The sequence below is a fragment of the Lampetra fluviatilis genome, chromosome 25, assembly GCF_964198595.1.
Source record: "Lampetra fluviatilis chromosome 25, kcLamFluv1.1, whole genome shotgun sequence".
NCBI lineage: Eukaryota > Metazoa > Chordata > Hyperoartia > Petromyzontiformes > Petromyzontidae > Lampetra > Lampetra fluviatilis.
In genome coordinates, this window is record NC_136299.1 from 6,289,744 (window position 1) to 6,308,999 (window position 19,256).

At 57.0% G+C, this 19,256-nt stretch overlaps 1 protein-coding gene across 2 annotated transcripts; it reads left to right on the plus strand.

Moving 5' to 3' along the window:
* Positions 1-3,628: 3,628 nt before the first annotated feature.
* Positions 3,629-12,059, plus strand: LOC144941881 (potassium channel subfamily K member 18-like). 2 transcript variants are annotated; one of them, XM_078868382.1, is made up of 4 exons: positions 3,629-4,588; positions 9,006-9,354; positions 9,933-10,085; positions 10,431-12,059. In XM_078868382.1, the coding sequence occupies exons 2-4, from the start codon at positions 9,060-9,062 to the stop codon at positions 11,660-11,662; spliced, it is 1,680 nt and encodes a 559-aa protein (XP_078724508.1). In that variant the 5' UTR covers positions 3,629-4,588; positions 9,006-9,059; the 3' UTR covers positions 11,663-12,059. The 2 variants fall into 2 exon arrangements, with proteins under 2 accessions (XP_078724508.1, XP_078724507.1); XM_078868381.1 differs by lacking the exon at positions 3,629-4,588 and adding an exon at positions 5,273-5,592.
* The last annotated feature ends 7,197 nt before the right edge of the window (positions 12,060-19,256 follow it).

A 19,256-nucleotide genomic window follows, 5' to 3' on the forward strand; every position in this document is an offset into this window, starting at 1 on the left:
GCACTTGCTCAGGTGGGGCTCATTCACTCGGCAACTCTGATGGTTCAGAAATCATCCCCACCTCCACCACCCCCCTACCCATGCCCACCTCCACCAACCACCCATCTCCACCTCCGCCCCCCCTCTCCCACCCCCTCCAGAGAGGAAGCGGCGAAGTGACTTCTCGAAGGGAAACTCACATTGGTGGGTGGGGGGCGGCGACGTGTATTGGTGTCGTCATAATCATCATCGGATATTGATCAATCCACTGCTGGTTGAACGTATCCCAGCCTCGTCGCCTCTCACGATGCACGCAGCTCGCGCCTTCCACGGGAGTTGATCTCATTGCACCCTCTGCTCGACGGAATTGTGGACGTGTTCCATTCGTTGGCTGCCACTTTGGTCACTCTTCTTGATCGCTGGCCATCATCATCGCTTCCTGTGCCGGTGCATGATGGTAATTGGTGTGTGTGTGTGTGTCGGCGGTAATTGGTGTGTGCGTGTCGGCGGTAATCGGTGTGTGTGTCGGCGCGGTAATTAGTGTATGTGTGTGTAGGCGGTAATTAGTGTGTGTGTGTGTGTAGGCGGTAATTACTGTGTGTGTGTGTAGGCGGTAATTAGTGTGTGTGTGTAGGCGGTTATTAGTGTGTGGGGTGTAGGCGGTAATTAGTGTGTGTGTGTAGGCGTGCAACTGTCCCGGTCTTTCTTGGTGCGTAGGAGTGTATTGTGTGATGTGTATTGGTGAGTTGTTCTCTGGCGAGCAGGTGGATTCAATGAGAAACGACAATGCGCTGGCAGTTCCTCATCCCCGGCGGGCGCTTTGTTACGTAGACACCCACAGACCCATAGACTGACAGAGAGAACAATCATTTAACGCATAGATATCCACTGAGAAGCTTGGCGCCTTCATCGTCGTGTGCCAATTATTGATAATTATCAATGAGTTCCACCCACACGCCTCATCACCTGAGATTGATGGGTTGGTGTGTGTTGCTGTGTGTTGCTGTGGGTGTGCGAATGCAGCTTGGGGAGCGGACTGTGCTCCAGACCCGGCTACCCGAGTTAGATTCCCACTCACTTCCAACATCGGTGACGAATATCTGAGACGATCTTGGGTCGCCCGTAGGTCGACTCAGCCTTAAATTAGTACCCGGTGCGATGTGGAAATACCCGCATTCGGGAGACGAAATCGGCCGGGCGTCGTGCCGTTCCGGCCTTAATAGATGCTGGCTAACAGCACTTGCCACAACAGCTCGTTAAAGGCTACATGTGGTAGCCCTGTCTTCGTCGTTGCATTGATGTGTGTAGTGGTTTTGCCGTGATGAGTCTATTGGTCGGTGAGTATTGATCATCTGGAGTAGTAATTAATCCTGGGTGTGGACGAGGGGACAGTGGTGAGAAAGAGGAGACAGGATACCCCCCCACCGCTCTTTAAATCATCATGGATTATTTCAGCACAGCTGAGACTTCGAGTTGCAGCCACGTGATCGTTTCCTGTGGTGAGAATCAGAGTGAAAGCTCGACATCCTCATCCGTGACATAATCACTCGTGACAGCCTCACCCGTGACAGCTTCACCCGTGCCAGCTTCACCCGTGCCAGCCTCACCCGTGCCAGCCTCACCCGTGACAGCCTCACCCGTGATAGCCTCACCTGTGATAGCTTCACCCGTGACAGCTTCACCCGTGACAGCCTCACCCGTGACAGCTTCACCCGTGACAGCTTCACTTTCATTACTACCAAACTCACATGCGGACTTCAGCCGCGGTCACTCAAGCAGCGTAGGAGTCTCGAGTGGCATCGGAGTGTCGAGTGCTATCGGAGTCTCGAGTAATATCGAGGCGTCTCCTTGAGGCAAGGCACTCCGTGCCCGCAGATTTGGGTTAGGCGACTGACGGTGAGTATCGTAGCGGCTCGCTCAGCCACTCACCCATGCACCCTTTCATCCACCATCACGACTCATTGATTCATTCATCATCAATGACAGCTCACCCACTCATAATCAGAATATGTATTTACCCTGGACATAGGTCTTCATTTATCCACCGACAACAGCACACCCACCCTTTAACTAATCCTCACTTGTCCTTTCTTCATCACGAATAACTCACCCACTCATTCCACCCATCCGCTCACTCGGGGAGCGAGTGAGTGGTGATTGTGTGGGATGGATTCATAAGGGAGAGAGGCAAAGTCCCCCGAGTAATTATCAAATCCAATGCTAATAATACCTATAATTATTATAATACTATAATTATATTTAATACAAAAATATGATATCATAATATATAATTACAGTATAAGAATGTTCTCGTGCCTGGCTTATCCTGAGCAGTCGCCCTCACTCCTCGTGTTTCTCGTGTTTAACCAAAAAATTAAGCAGACGATGTCTCCTTTGTACGCATGTCCGTCTCTTCACACCGGGTTAGACTCGTTTGGCAGGTAGCGATAGATGTTGTACTGGCTATGGGTGCATCACATATTGGACGATCACCCCCCCCCCACTCCACAATCCAATAATAGATGATGCCCCCCCCCCACACAGCCACCACTTGAAGGCCTCTGTTTACTATGTCCTAGAATAGCGGCTGGTTTATTGGCCTTGGGCGTAGAGTTTGGTAGCCTACTGTGAGTGCAGTCTCGGGGGTAATTGTGATGACAGTTTTTATTTTTTGAGAGCGCCACCCTCCTTAATGTTAAGAGCGCGTGGGGCGTCTCGGAGGGAGCTACAATCTCACATCTCATCTCAACCACATTTGAAAGGGGCACCCCCTGTGGCAGCTGTTCCTGGGGCAGAGGGTGACTCGCCGGCACGTGGCCTACAACCGGGCTAGCCATCTAACATCCCGAATGTATGGAGGAGTTTCAGGGCGTGTGCATTTGTACATTGTGTAGAGTATGTGGGAGTGGTGTCTGTGTGGGAGTATGGAGTCTGTGAGAGTGTGGAATCTGTGGGAACGTGGAGTCTGTCGAGGAGCGATAGCGCTGTTCTGGGTTGGGGTGCGGTTAGTGAGTAGGAGGAGGGGAGGGGGGAACACCGAGTTCCAATTGGGGTCAGCGCCGATCGGACTCGTTTCTGGGTAGGGCGGGGGGGGTGGTCATCACTGTCAACAGCATCATTATCATCTACCCCAAAATCTCTGGGTTGTAGATGGCGGCGGGCTACGCGCCGTGACCCATGGTCCAAGAATAATGAACACCCAACAGAACCAAGTTTCTTTGGGAGAAGACTTCCAATCCACCACGTGTGATGCCAGGCCTTCGCCTCCACCTTGAGTTACAGGAGAGTTGCAGATGCCGCGTGAGTGAGAGTTGTCGCGTTAGTGAGAAATGTCGCGCCTTCTGGCCTCTAGGGTCTCGCTTTCTGATGTCGGGGTCTCGGGGTATTGGGGGGGGGGTGGGGGTCGGGCTCTCTGGGGGTTTATTGTTGTGATCCGTGGAACGGAGGGAGGGGACGAGTGGTCCTTGTCTGGCGAGTTCGCTGGCTCGACACCGGCGTGTGTGTGTGTGGGGGGGGGGGTGGTCCTGCTAGACGGGTGTGGACACTCGCGCTCTCGCCGGCAGTCCCCTGCCGCCCGTGCGGGGTCCGGCTTTCGCACAGCGACTTCGTTGACGCGAACCCTTCCCTTCGCTGCCGACTCGGAGCAACCTCGCTCTACCCACATCGCCGTGGCGAGGCTACGACTGGCGAGCGGCTGGAGAAGATTCGCGCCGAGCCAAGTCTGCCGCTGGTCGCCCATCTCTTGAGCCCGCCCGCTGCCCGGCTGTCATCGGGGCAACCCCCGCTGTGAAACGACGCGCCGTGACCGGACCTCTGCTCGACAGAGTTCCGCACCGGCCAAGGGCTCGTGGGAGGGCGCAGCGGAGCCTGCCGACGAGGTGCGGCTCTGCGCAGTGAATTTGAACTGCGGCTGTGGCGCAAGACGGACGGCGTTGTAGCACGTCGCGTCCGCGAACTGAGCTTAGAGGCGGTGTGAGGACCACGCCGCGTCCTGCAAACGATAACACCACTGCTGCTGCTGCTCGACTCGGTGCAAATGCACTCCCCGAATACTTTGCGGTGACTATTTGTGAAATACTTTGGTCAGTCGCAGCTGCTGCTGCTGCACGTAATAACTCAAACTGAGTCGCCGATTTGCGGAACTGGGCGCCGCGATGGTGACGAAATGTCACCTCCCTCGCCTGGTTCGCAGCGGGACGTGGGTTCGATGCTGGACCCTGACGATGCCTGCTCTGCATTTCGAGTCCGCGTGATCTCTCTCCCCGTGGAGGTCTCGAGGATGTTTCTCGGGGGTCCCTGCTCCGGTTTTGCCCTCCACATTTAGAAACAACACGCGTTCAAATTATTTGGCCGCTACTATAAATGCCCACGTGCGATGATGATATATGCCATGTGTGGCCAAGTCGCCTCTGAAAACGAGCTCATAGCTCAGTGGGCTTTACCTTCTAAATATTTTAATTAATAAACACACGAGAGCGGGAGGGGTCGGGTCGCTGGCGAGGTTCGCGGACGCGAGACGGAGCTCTCACTGCCGCCGCTGCTGCCCGTAGCCGATCCACAGCTCAGCCGGAGATGACGCGGCTGCGTGAAGAGACGATCGGAGCAGCAGGTGAGACGCGGAGACCCGACATGGCAAGCAAGTACAAAACAACAACACTCACCACTTCAACACACAACGGGCTGACGTTTCACATCCTTATTAAGTCATTGCCTCCTCGTAAGTTAAGGTGAAGTTGCCCCTGTGGTTTAACCCTGCACACCCGCTCTTTAATCGTCTCGTAAACAAGTCCCCGCTTATGAGTTGCGCGTGCAGCAGCGGGGTGGAGCGTCAGCCAGCTGCAGTCACCGCTCCACGTGCGGGCGGGCGGGCGAGCGCGGGACAGCGGTAAACACAATGGGAGCGCGCGGGGGAGGGGAGGCCAGCGCGCACGCGACGTGCCTCGAGGGGGCACAGCCCCTACCCCCATCTGTGCCCCTACCCCCCCCCCGAATGCGAGTTCCAGTCCCGTGCGCGAGTGGGGGGGGGCAGGAAGGGGGCAGCCACTGGGAGCGTCGGCTTGCGCAGCCGTGGCGCGCAAACAGAGGCGGCAGGAATGCGTGCCAGCTCCTCCTCTTCCTACCTCCTCCTCCTCCCCCGCTCCTCCTCCCCCTGCCCACACCCACATACTCCTCCCGCACTCCCTATCGAAAGCAGCGGCGAGGGCTTGTCGCCTGTCCTCTTTCCTCGCCTTGTAAACTCACCATGAGGTTCTCGCCCCCCCCCTACACTCCCCTCCCCCTTCGGGCCCCTCCCCCTCTACCGGGACAAAAGACCCCCGAGTTGGCCACTGCTCCATGCGCTCACTTGGGACAGGCGGGGACACGGCGGGAACTCGACTTTGGCGCGCTCTGCTGGGACGAGACTCGAGCTCCCCCCGCTACCCCCGGGGGTCCTCTGCCGTCGCGTAAACACTCCTTGGGTGCCACTTGGCGCGCAGAGTCCAGCGGAACCCCCGCCGCGAGGGGGCTCGCAGCGCTTCGGGTTCGGAAGGGGCTGCCTGGGACTCGCAAGACACGGGGACCTGCAGGGGAGGTTCGTGAGGCCGAGCGGGCAAAGAGCGGCGCATCCGCCCGGTGAGTGAACCCCTCACTTTGATCCGAACCTCCGGCTAAAGTAGCGAAATGACTTAACAGCCAAACCGCCAGTGCCACCATCACCAGTTTTCTTTTTCCACGTACCAGGCGCACCTTCAAGCGCCGCGACTCGTTTAACAAGACAGTCCAGCGTGAGATTCAGCTTTCAAACTTGGTACAGTGCCACAACTCCAGTTAGTAGCAGTGAACTCTGGCTCGGTCTGAGCCACTCCCTCGCTCCCGCATGTCTCGCGGAGTCTTCTCAATGGGGGGCGGTGCGCAGCAGCATGGGCAGTGGAGCCGCTCACCGAAAGCGGCCGTCACGTCGCGGTGTGAGCTTGCGGGACCGGTTCCGTCAAAATTCACGAGACCTCTCTCCCGTTGGGGACCCCCTCTCTCCCGTTGGGGACCCCCTCTCTCCCGTTGGAGACCCCCTCTCTCCCGTTGGAGACCCTCTCTCTCCCGTTGGGGACCCTCTCTCCCGTTGGGGACCCTCTCTCTCCCGTTGGGGACCCTCTCTCTCCCGTTGGGGACCCTCTCTCTCCCGTTGGGGACCCTCTCTCTCCCGTTGGGGACCCTCTCTCTCCCGTTGGGGACCCTCTCTCTCCCGTTGGGGACCCTCTCTCTCCCGTTGGGGACCCTCTCTCCCGTTGGGGACCCTCTCTCTCCCGTTGGGGACCCCCTCTCTCCCGTTGGGGACCTCTCTCCCGTTGCGGACCCTCTCTCTCCCGTTGGGGACCTCTCTCCCGTTGCGGACCCTCTCTCTCCCGTTGGGGACCCTCTCTCTCCCGTTGGGGACCCTCTCTCTCCCGTTGGGGACCCTCTCTCTCCCGTTGGGGACCCTCTCTCTCCCGTTGGGGACCCTCTCTCTCCCGTTGGGGACCTTTCTCACCCCCGTTGGGGACCTTTCTCACCGAGGCCATCCGCGGGACCTTGCTGTAAATCATCTTCCAGCTGAATGGTTTTTCACCCGTGCGTAAACACATAAAGGCAACAGTAAATCGTGGGGCCACGCAGCCCTGAGGCTGGAGCCGGCAAACAGGGGGTCGTGTTAGGTCGCGCGGCGCGTTCCCGGGCGAGGAGGCGCGGGGGGCGATAACGGAGACGGCGAGGGAGATGCTGATGAAACGAGTGGCGAGCACGCAGATTGTCTCCCTCAGTAATCGCCCTCGAACGTACAGCCATGTGCCAGTCCCCTTCTGGACGAAGGGCTCGCCCGCCGCTATTGGTCGACGGGATTGTCTAGCCATACTTCACCGCGCTAGTCGATGCAGGTTGGTGATTGCGGTGGGAGAGGTGTTGGGGGGCTCCAGTTCAGAGGCCTTTCGCTGTTGAAGTTACCGGTGGCCGTGAATCGAACTCGCGTGACCGGATTCATGGCACAGTCGCGAATCTTAGACAGCTGTATAGCACTGCACATAGCCCCGCCGTCACTCATCGCAGCATCCAACCGCCTGCTGCGTTGAACAGGGCCCTGGTGTGTAGTCACGGTGCTCTCGCCAATAACATCTGGCGAACCCGGCAGTGTGTCGGTGCACCTGACTGCTGATGAGTCCCAGAAGGCGGAAACCCGGCGGACACTCTGCGTGCTGAATAATAATGCCACTGGGTGATTGGCGTTGAAAGACAAGAGGCCGATGGGCTCTAGCGGGGTCTGTTCGTGCGCAGGGGTTTCCCCCCGCGAGATCTGTGGCGCAACTCTCCCGCGCGTTGTCGAGCACGATCTCCGAACTGAAGTTCCCGAAGCGGCACGCGAAACGTCGGACAAAATGCCGAACGCCCGAATACACGTGGGAGATGCAAATAACGAGGGTTTAAAAAAAAATATGCGCTGAGAAGTGAACAGAGGCCACGGTTGTTTGGATAAATAATTTACTAGCTGTAGCCTCGGGGGTCGATTCTGAACAAATACGAACTCGCCTCGGATCTCCCCGTGCGCCCGGCACAAGAGGAGGGGGGGGCTGTGGGTAGCGCTGGGCTCCGAGGCTGTGATGGGGCTCGGCCTTAGATGCGCAGCTGCTGATTAAAACAAACAAGCACCACGCGAGCCTATAGGCGACATTTGTTTCGAGCAACGGGCATTGTTCATGGCGCATACCAATTATATTGAAGTTGCGGGAAGGAGACCGCGGGCCGCGCGTGCCGTGCGCGGTTCTGATGTCGCGGGGAGGCACGGCGTGGGCTTCCCGTGGACATTGCAAAACTCGCAATGCTGATGGCGTAGCGGATGATGATGGTAATTATGGGGGTGACTGCCATACCTGATGCGGATGACGACCAAGGCCGTAATTATAATATATATTGGGACACACACACACACACACCCCCCCCCCAATATATTGCTATAAAATAGATATCTGTTTATATGATTGTGGTTATGGTTGTACTTTATCAATCCCTAATCTCTGCCATTACATACAATGAAACAAGAAAAGAAAAAAAAGAAAAAAACAGCAATGTAATACAATACACTATTAGACATTATTGTAAAAAAATAAAGAAAAGTCCATCCTATGTGTTAGTGATTTTTTAAATATTTTAGCCAGGAAATGGCAAGAAATGAGTTTTCAGATTGAGATTTTTTTTTGGGGGGGGGGGGAGACCCCCAGGAATATTTGGTTCCCCCCCAATATTGACTCAATGGCTACGGCCTTGATGAGCACTGATGTTGATGTAGTGAATATTGATGATGTGGATGACTATGATGCGTGGGGTGATGGTGACGACGAGAATGAAGAGCACATCCCACGCAAGGTGTCTTCGTAGCAGTTCGTTACAAAAACCAAAACCGCTTGCAGGGCGCGAGCGAACCAGACAGTGATGGTGGCACTGATGATGGTGATGTTGATGATGGCGATGTTGATGGTATTGATGATGGTGGTGGTGATGGTGATGATGGTATTGATGATGATAATGATAGTGGTGATGTCAGCGCGCCCGGAATGCTACCCCCGCCCGCAGCGCGGTGGCGTGGAATTCAGCACCACGCCCAAGAGAAACTTACTCACCACCACAGCCTTCCTCCCACAGACAATTCCCCCAACGCGTGCTCGAGGAACGCTCAGCGGGGTAACGTTTTAGGCAATTGCCCTTCTTTAATGGTGTTGTTTTATTGTTGTAAGGACAAGGAAAAGCGTGTATTGAACGACTTTTGGAATTCCCTCCCCATCGATTCTAAACTCGCGTGAGCCACCAACCCCGATGGTGACGCACACGCCCGGCGATCGAGCGCTTGAGGGGCAAAGTGGGATCACAAACACATCCGTGCATCCCCTCGTACGCGTGATGGGTTTATTTCTGATATCCCCAAGCGGTTCGCACGAGCCCCTCTACCTCGGGCCTATGTAGGTTGAGCCTGGATGAAGCCGACACCCACCCCGAGCTGACCCGAGCTGACCCGTGTCTCCCGGCAGTAGCGGCGACGGCATCGGCATTGGCATCGTCAGCGGGGATCGTTTTCGTCCACGATGGTCGCCGACGTGGGAGAGCGGGCGGAGGAGGCCCCATCACGGGTGCGCCGTGGGCCCCCGTGCTGCGGACCGGGGACCCGGGCGCGGCAGCTGCTGCACCACCTGGCCCCGCACGCACTGCTCACGACGCTTCTCGTGCTGTACGCCCTGGCGGGGGCCCTCGCCTTCAGCTACCTGGAGCGCCCCGCCGAGCAGGAGGCCCACGAGAACGCGAGCGAGGAGGCCCAGCGCACGCTGCGTCACCTCGTCAAGAACATCATCGACGCGGTCCACACCAACGTCTGCTGCACCGGTCAGCCACGGGAGGATGCGGCGGGGCGGTGTGGGGGGGAGTTGCCAAGGGGGGCTTGGATGGGATTATCAAGGGGATACCTTAATCAGGGGTCTGGGGTGGTGACACCGCGATGATGCGGGAGAGTTCTGGTGCCGCTTCATGTCTCGTGCTCTCCCGTAGGTGATGACTTGGAGAGGCCTTCATCCAGCAGTGGATTGACAAAGAGCTGTACGTTATTATTTATAAAGATTGTGACTATCTCATCGCCCTTCAATGTGTTTCTGGGCTGTACCGCCTTGTGTCATGTCCGTCGTTTAGCTGCACCTGCTGTGCGCTTCTTCAGAAGCTATTTCCAGCGCTGAAGAAACTCCCAACATGCAGAGCAAAACGTCGGACATCGTGCCGAACGACACCCAGCGGTACAGCCAGAGCATTCGCCGGAGGGAGAGCACACGGGGGGGGGTGTAGCGTGCAGGGATGGAGGGGTGGTGCACAGCAACGGGGGGAGGGGGTAGCATGCAGGGATGTGGAGGGGGGAGGCGTGCAGGGACGGAGGGGGGGGCTTCTCGCCTCACTACCCGGGGCTTTCCTTGCAGGGGAGGTGTGGAACAGCAGCATGAGCGGCGCTCTGGAGGAGACGCTGCGCCTGCACCTGCTGGGGGCTGGGGTGGGCTCCACGCCCCCTGACCAGGCCAAGTGGAGCTTCATGGGCGCGCTCTTCTTCTGCTGCACCATCTTCACCACCATCGGTGAATGCCGGCGCCGACCAATCGGCCCTCGGCCACAACTCTCATTGTTTATGTTCACTATTGATATCGAAGCGAAACAAAGTCGTGGCTGCTGATCCACATTGATAATTATTAATTGGACTGATTGTGGTCAACGCCGTTGATGATGGACAGTGACACCCTTGCAAACGAGACGTTTCAGATGAAATATTTAAATTTAAGATGATACATAAATTCCACGGTCATGAATTATGGCTCCGATAATTAATCCAAATGGACAATAACGACAACTGACCAACCACTGATGGCGATTGATGACGACCCTCCCTCTCGCCCTGCCCTCCCTCCCCCCCCACCCCCCGGCAGGTTACGGTAACATCTCCCCAGTGACGAGCGTCGGTAAGGTGCTGTGCATGGCCTACGCCACGCTCGGCATCCCCATCATGCTACTGGTGGTGGCCGACGCGGGCGACCTATTGGCCGCCGGACTCACGCGCCTCTACACCACGTGCCGCGACCGCTGCTCCTCCACCCTCGAGCGTTGGAGACGACGGGAGAAAGGCCACGGCGTCGACAAGAAGGGTGCGCGGGAGCAGCGCCGGTGGTGGTGGGCCCAGAAGCGCCGCTCCCGCCGTGGCGGCGGTGAGGGAGAGCCGGATGGGCTCCGTGGCGCGGACGGGCCCGCGGGAGCCCTCGTGGGAGAGAACGGCCTCACCGAGCTGGACGGTCTGCTTCTGTCGGCCAAACCTAGCAATGGCGGTGGCGGCGCGCCGCCCGCTTCGGACACCGCGCCGGACCCCTGCTCGGAGCAGAGGTCGGGCTCGGTGCGGAGGTCGGGGTCCGTGCGCAGTGGCGACCACGTCCTGCTCGAGTTCCAGGCACTGCGGCGGCTCAGGTCGCTGAGGAACAGCATAGCGGCGGCGCCGGACGAGACGTCGCTCTTCGGGACGACCGGCGCGCTCCGGGGCGTGCGCCATCGGTCGCCGAGCGACGCCGTGGGAATGGTGGTGGCGCCGGGCGGGAGGTCCGTGGTGGTGGAGTTGGAGGAGTTCACCGGCGTCTGGGCGGCGCCGGCGGCGTCGGACGGCGCGACGCTCCTCCGCGCCGGCGTGGGGCAGCGCCGGCTGTCAGAGGGCGGCGGCGTTCGGCCCGTGGCCGGAGCCCGGCTGGAGCGCAGCCGCTCGTGGCCTGGCGTGACGGGCGTGGCCGACGCCGCCACCAAGATCCGCTGGATCGGGGAGCTGGCCGAGCAGCTGGATGTGCCGGTACGGCTCATCTTGGCGACGCTGGCGGCGTACGTGGCGCTGGGCGCCCTCATGATGCCCTTCTGGGAGGAGTGGAGCTACCTGGACGCCTTCTACTTCTGCTTCGTGACCATGACCACAATCGGCCTGGGCGACATCGTGCCCAGCCACCCCAACTACTTCCTGCTCATCTCCATTTACATCGTCTTCGGCATGGCCGTCATGTCGGCCGCCTTCAAGCTCACGCAGGACCGCATCTTCGCGTGCTACCGCCGGCTCGTCACATCGCGGCACCGCCTGTGCCGCCGTTGCCTGGCGTGCGGGAGCGGCCCGGGCGCGGGGGCCGAGGGGTGACCCCCGCGTGAACTCCAGCGTTCGACCTGGACCCCCGTTCCCCCCTGCCGTTAGCCCTGTGGGGCCAGGGCGGGGTTTGGGTGGAAGAAACGAACAGACGTGGCAACGGACAGATTAAAAAAGTGCACCCAGGCGCGAATATTTTCACGGAACTGTAATGCAGATCTTGATTTGAAGCTTTCGTGATGCAGATGTAGAACGTGAGCCGGTGGTGACGCCGGCAGTAGTGGCAGTAGCGGTGGCAGCGTTTGCTGGGCCCCCACGGCCGCTTGTGCGAGGGCCCCGCGGCGCTTGTCGTGTTTGGGCGCGACGGAGACCCACACCACGTGCCGCCCTCTTCCGCCCCAGTTGAAAATAGCGGCGAATTAAAAATAACATCAAACGAACAAACCTCATAACCCCATGGGGAGTGGGGGGGGCAGCGTGGGGGGGGGGGGGCAGCGTGGGGAGACATCTCAATTTAGCAGGGCCCTCCTGAAAACATTCTTCAGTGAGGAGGCTCTCCTGGGTAAATACATGGCACTGTTATTGTTGTTATTGATTGCAGCGATTAGTGAGCCATTCGAGCGGTCCATGGTGTGATGGTGCAAGTCCCATTGTGGGGGAGGGAGGGCTAGATCCGAGGACGGGGGGGGGCTTGAGCAACGTCAGATCTCGTGCGGTGTCGTCATTGCTAACCAGCTTGTGAGTGAGTAGCTAGTTAATGAATCGATTGTAGTTATGATTTAAGCTCCGCACGCGACTGCAATAACCTCTTGATTCGTCATGAGCAGCTGCTGGTGACGTCACTCAGGGAGACCCCGTGCGGGGCGGGGTGGGCGGGGGGGTGTGCGGGGGATGCCCCCCCCCCCCCAGACCGCGATACTGTCGGGTCGCCTAATTGGAATAGGATAACGCTATTTAATAATAATTATTATTATTATAGCACGGGTTATAGCCATAAGCGCACAGAGGATGGAGGAGGGGTGGGGTAAAGTAAAGCGGAGGGAGTCTCAGTGTTAGCGCACGTGTGCGTGTGTAACGTTTGTACTGGCGATTTATAAAACTTCCGATTTCTACTTTTCGTGCTGCGTGGGCCCCGTGTGCTGTTTTCCGTGCTGCGTGGGTGAGGTCGAGCTGCTGCGGTGTGTAAACATCGCCACTCCGGAGACAAAGGCGGCCGGGTATGTTGCTGGCAACCCAACCCAACCCCCTCGTGTGCCGCTTTGACCTTCACAGTTGCTCGCTAAGATCGCTCGCTCCCAACATTCTGGCCAAGTTAGACATGGTGGTGGTGGGGGGGGGTTGTTTGTGTCTCTGTGTGGTCGAACGTGAGGCGAAGTGTGAACTGTGAGTCGTGAGGGAATGTTGTTGTTGTGTTGCTCATGAGTGGAGATGCTTCAGAGTCCAGGTCTGTCGCAATTCTCTTTAACTCTCAAGTTTGGCAATAAATGCCCCCCCACCACCACCACCCATTCCCCCTCCCCCATTCTGACCCACTCCGCCCATTCAACCCCACAAGTATTGGTTTGTAACGTAGTGCGCTAACCACTGCGCCACCGCTCCCCACTCAGACACCCCCCCCCCCCCCTTCACCAGCACCCAAAGATCCCCCGTGTAGCTTTAACATGCTTTTGGAACGAGTGCCGCTCGCGAGCACCAATGAAGGCCGGCACGGTACACAAGGCGGTGGGTGGCCAGCACCATGCCCAGTCGCATTTGTCTCCCCAGTGTTGTATGCATGATGGACTTGTTTCGCACCGAACTGGCTCCTCAGTTGAGGATAAGTAGACCTAGGGGAGGCCCAGGACCCGTTCAGATAATCGTCAATGATGTTGACCGTGAGCGGGAATCGACCTAACGTGCCCGCATTCGCAGCGCGACGCGCTAACCGCTGCGCCACCACTCCCCCTCCCCCACCACTCCCTCCACCCCCTCCCCCACCACTCCCTCCACCACCACTCCCCCATCGCTGGCGTCGCCACGAGCGAGTCCTCCGCATGGGGGGCCCCCTTGTGGCCGCTGGTGCCACCAACTGGCCGGTGTCGCGCGCTTGCGGCATTCCACGTCAATTTGGGAACCCAGCACGTGGACTCCCGCGAGACCCCATCGCTCTCAGCCAACAAACAGCTCCTCTGTGCCCCGTTACCACATGGCCATCACTCCAGCCCATCGCCTCCAATCCCTCATCCACCCACCATCATCATCAACCCCTTTCGAACCACCCCTCTCCCTCCCTCATCAGCCCACGCCATCGCCTCCACCTTGCGGTGAAAGCGTTAGAAATGTTTGTCCTAAAAGAAAATGAACTAATTTAATCTTTTATTTATGACTTTAAATTAAAATCAGCATCCGGCTGCGAACACAAATCGCGTTTTCTTCTTGTTGCAAAAGTAACGAGGATCATGGCGCGTAAAACAATTAACTCGTTAAAACAACGACGGGTGGAGCCGAGTCGAAGTGCCGACGATGGCGGGAATGGTGCGGCGTGAGTGCATGGACACGAAGACCTCCTCCCCCACCTCCTCCTCCCCCACCTCCTCCTCCCCCACCTCCTCCTCCCCCACCTCCTCCTCCACCAGCACCACACGGACCGCGTCGGTTCGTCCGGATTCACCTCGACGACTCCGGCGCGGTGCTCACGCCACGGAGGGAGCGATCGAGCGCGCTGCGTTTAGACCCGGGCCACGTTGGCTTTGCGGGGCTTTGCGGGGATGCGCTTTGACCATACTTCACCACTCACACGGCAGCCTCGCGCTTGTCAGCATGAATGGCGCCGAATATCATTAAGTGTACCTAATTATTGTTGCTATTTTGACGTGAGTATAGCCGCCTCTAGTGGCTTACAGGGATCGCGCGAGAACCCATTTCACGCAACGATTTTAAATGAATCAAAAGGTATTCATTACACTATGTAGAACAATATTTGTTCCTGGGTACTCGGTGTTATTTTTTTTATTGCTTATGCCTAAAAAGTATAGAACATGGCTATTGTTCCCCACAAACTTTTGCTTTTGTGACCAGGACTTTATGTGAACGAAAGACAAATGCACACCAAGTTTTCTCATTGAAAATAGGTTCATTTCAAAAGATCAATGTCCTGGTCACAAAAGCAAAGTTTGTGGGGAATAATAGCTATTATCTGGACTTTTCAAGCATAAGCAATTAGGAAATTACACGTACTACCCAGGAACATTTTGTTTTGTTACAGGGTTATTAACGCACGCGGTGTGACGCAAGTATCCCGAGCCTGACACCGACATTGACATCGATTACCCATTCGGCTTCTACGCGGCGACCATCTCTACCCAGCGGGTACTAACACCCCCAAAACCAAACCAACCCCCCCTGCTCTTCTGTATCACCCGGGGCGCCTAAACTCTCGTGGTGCCAATCCACATGGCCACGAAAGGTGAATCGCGTGATTACCGCGTGTGCACGGACAGCCCTCCCGTCAACTACTGGACCGAGGACTCTTCCCCCCACGCCGTGCGGGTTCGTGGGTTGTGTGGGGGGCGGTCACACTGCCCGTGCATGGCCACGCTGGTCGGTGCGAGTTGGTGAAGGCGGGGAGCGTACACCGTGGGAGTTGGGAATCGCACAATTCGCTTGTAATGATCCACATACGCACGAAGTACAATATAACCAAACTGGTACCAATAAAGTGTCAGTTTCAGCCCTCACCCTAACGTGGGACCCATTGGCGTTAGGGTCACGCGACGGCGGTCAGTTCCACCGAGGTGGGACTTGCAGGTCAGTGCAGGGAGAATATTCAGCTAGAGCTGTTCGGGGCTGAACTCCGGAAAAAAAATACTTCACGAGAAAATGAAACCCTGGGTTCATGTCGAGTGCGAGCGAGGCTCGAGTTGACCTGGTGGAACTCTGCGTGAACCCGGGTGGACGCGAGGTCGGAGGACCGAGCCGGGCGCGAGGTCGCCTGAGGTTGGATGAGATCCTCTTTAGAGCGGATCGAGTCTCCCCGCCTGACCATCGGAGGCACGAGCGAGATGCGCGGTGGACGAGCGGCTGTAGCAGCAGACGATTTTTTCCGGGACGGGACGGAGCTGGGAGCATCAGTGGACAACAACCTGGCCACGATCCGGAACTTTAAACTCGCTCCACTCAGTGCCGGACATAAACGAAGTGCACCCCAGTGGGTCTACTTTACACGGTGCACCCCAGTGGGTCTACTTTACACGGTGCTCCCCCAGTGGGTCTACTTTACACGGTGCACCCCAGTGGGTCTACTTTACACGGTGCACCCCAGTGGATCTACTTTACACCGTGCACCCCAGTGGGTCTACTTTACACGGTGCACCCCAGTGGGTCTACTTTACACGGTGCACCCCAGTGGGTCTACTTTACACGGTGCACCCCAGTGGGTCTACTTTACACGGTGCACCCCAGTGGGTCTACTTTACACGGTGCACCCCAGTGGGTCTACTTTACACCGTGTACCCAAGTGGGTCTACTTTACACGGTGCACCCCAGTGGGTCTACTTTACACGGTGCACCCCAGTGGGTCTACTTTACACGGTGCACCCCAGTGGATCTACATTACACGGTGTACCCAAGTGGGTCTACTTTACACCGTGCACCCCAGTGGGTCTACTTTACACAGTGCACCCCAGTGGGTCTACTTTACACAGTGCACCCCAGTGGGTCTACTTTACACGGTGCACCCCAGTGGGTCTACTTTACACCGTGCACCCCAGTGGGTCTACTTTACACGGTGCACCCCAGTGGGTCTACTTTACACCGTGCACCCCAGTGGGTCTACTTTACACGGTGCACCCCAGTGGATCTACTTTACACGGTGTACCCAAGTGGGTCTACTTTACACCGTGCACCCCAGTGGGTCTACTTTACACCGTGCACCCTAGTGGGTCTACTTTACACGGTGCACCCAAGTGGGTCTACTGTACACCGTGCACCCCAGTGGGTCTACTTTACACGGTGCACCCCAGTGGGTCTACTGTACACGGGGCACCCAAGTGGGTCTACTGTACACGGTGCACCCCAGTGGGTCTACTGTACACGGTGCACCCCAGTGGGTCTACTGTACACGGTGCACCCCAGTGGGTCTACTTTACACGGTGCACCCCAGTGGATCTACTTTACACGGTGCACCCAAGTGGGTCTACTGTACACCGTGCACCCCAGTGGGTCTACTTTACACGGTGCACCCCAGTGGGTCTACTTTACACGGTGCACCCAAGTGGGTCTACTTTACACGGTGCACCCCAGTGGATCTACTTTACACGGTGCACCCCAGTGGGTCTACTTTACACCGTGCACCCAAGTGGGTCTACTTTACACCGTGCACCCCAGTGGGTCTACTGTACACGGTGCACCCCAGTGGGTCTACTTTACACGGTGCACCCCAGTGGGTCTACTTTACACGGTGCACCCCAGTGGGTCTACTTTACACAGTGCACCCCAGTGGGTCTACTTTACACGGTGCACCCCAGTGGGTCTACTTTACACAGTGCACCCCAGTGGGTCTACTTTACACAGTGCACCCCAGTGGGTCTACTTTACACGGTGCACCCCAGTGGGTCTACTTTACACGGTGCACCCCAGTGGGTCTACTTTACACGGTGCACCCCAGTGGGTCTACTTTACACGGTGCACCCCAGTGGGTCTACTTTACACGGGTGCACCCCAGTGGGTCTACTTTACACAGTGCACCCCAGTGGGTCTACTTTACACGGGTGCACCCCAGTGGGTCTACTTTACACGGGTGCACCCCAGTGGGTCTACTTTACACGGTGCACCCCAGTGGGTCTACTTTACACGGTGCACCCCAGTGGGTCTACTTTACACAGTGCACCCCAGTGGATCTACTTTACACGGGTGCACCCCAGTGGGTCTACTTTACACAGTGCACCCCAGTGGGTCTACTTTACACAGTGCACCCCAGTGGGTCTACTTTACACGGGTGCACCCCAGTGGGTCTACTTTACACGGTGCACCCCAGTGGATCTACTTTACACGGTGCACCCCAGTGGGTCTACTTTACACGGGTGCACCCCAGTGGGTCTACTTTACACAGTGCACCCAGTGGGTCTACTTTACACGGGTGCACCCCAGTGGGTCTACTTTACACGGTGCACCCCAGTGGGTCTACTTTACACGGTGCACCCCAGTGGGTCTACTTTACACGGGTGCACCCCAGTGGGTCTACTTTACACGGTGCGCCCCAGTGGGCCTACTTTACACGGTGCACCCCAGTGGGTCTACTTTACACGGTGCACCCCAGTGGGTCTACTTTACACGGGTGCACCCCAGTGGGTTTACTTTACACGGTGCACCCCAGTGGGTCTACTTTACACGGTGCACCCCAGTGGGTCTACTTTACACGGTGCACCCCAGTGGGTCTACTTTACACGGTGCACCCCAGTGGGTCTACTTTACACGGTGCACCCCAGTGGGTCTACTTTACACAGTGCACCCCAGTGGGTCTACTTTACACGGTGCACCCCAGTGGGTCTACTTTACACGGTGCACCCCAGTGGGTCTACTTTACACGGGTGCACCCGAGTGGGTCTACTTTACACGGTGCACCCCAGTGGGTCTACTTTACACGGTGCACCCCAGTGGGTCTATTTTACACAGTACACCCCAGTGGGTCTATTTTACACAGTGCACCCCAGTGGGTCTACTTTACACCGTGCACCCCAGTGGGTCTATTTTACACAGTGCACCCCAGTGGGTCTATTTTACACAGTGCACCCCAGTGGGTCTATTTTACACAGTGCACCCCAGTGGGTCTACTTTACACGGTGCACCCCAGTGGGTCTACTTTACACCGTGCACCCCAGTGGGTCTACTTTACACGGTGCACCCCAGTGGGTCTACTTTACACCGTGCACCCCAGTGGGTCTATTTTACACAGTGCACCCCAGTGGGTCTACTTTACACCGTGCACCCCAGTGGGTCTATTTTACACAGTGCACCCCAGTGGGTCTACTTTATACCGTGCACCCAAGTGGGATTTTACACAGTGCACTAAGTGGGGAAAATGTAGAGCGTAACATTCCAGGGGAGCTCGTGTGGTCATGGCTATTCGGTGTTTTTTGTTGCACTCTTTGAAGCGTGTTATCATGAGGTGGTCGCTGAATGGAAAGAGATCGCGGGGATTTTACGCGGTGACCAGGGGGAGGCCTCTTTAAGTCTGACACTCAACGTCGCTCGGTTCTGCACAACAACAACAAAGCACGGACAAAAGCAGGCGGCTTCGCCTAAATATACTCTCGATTTGGGAAGAAAAATACGTGTTTTTTTTAATCAGTTTAAAATTTATAAAAACGTTTTACAAATAACAGTGTAGAGAATAACATTTCTTAAATTAAATAGAAAAAAAACGCATTAAATAGAGGCCGCAGTTAACTGCACTAATGTCACTAATGCATTTAAATAATTAAATAATAACCATACATAATCATTTTTTCTTCTACATCAGTCACGTGGTGCAAAAACAAAAGCGCGAAAAATTTTCCACCGAGTGCGGCGACCTGGGACCACGGGGATTCGACTCTGAGAACGCGACCCCAGGCTCCCAGGTCCCTCTACTGCTCCCTCCTCCACTGGCTCATCTGAGCCGAGTCAACGC

Coding starts and splice junctions, on each gene's coding strand:
- LOC144941881 (XM_078868382.1), top strand. CDS start 9,060: ATGGTCGCCGACGTGGGAGAGCGGGCGGAGGAGGCCCCATCACGGGTG. Junction 9,355..9,932: donor CACCAACGTCTGCTGCACCG/GTCAGCCACGGG, acceptor CTTTCCTTGCAG/GGGAGGTGTGGAACAGCAGC. Junction 10,086..10,430: donor CACCATCTTCACCACCATCG/GTGAATGCCGGC, acceptor ACCCCCCGGCAG/GTTACGGTAACATCTCCCCA.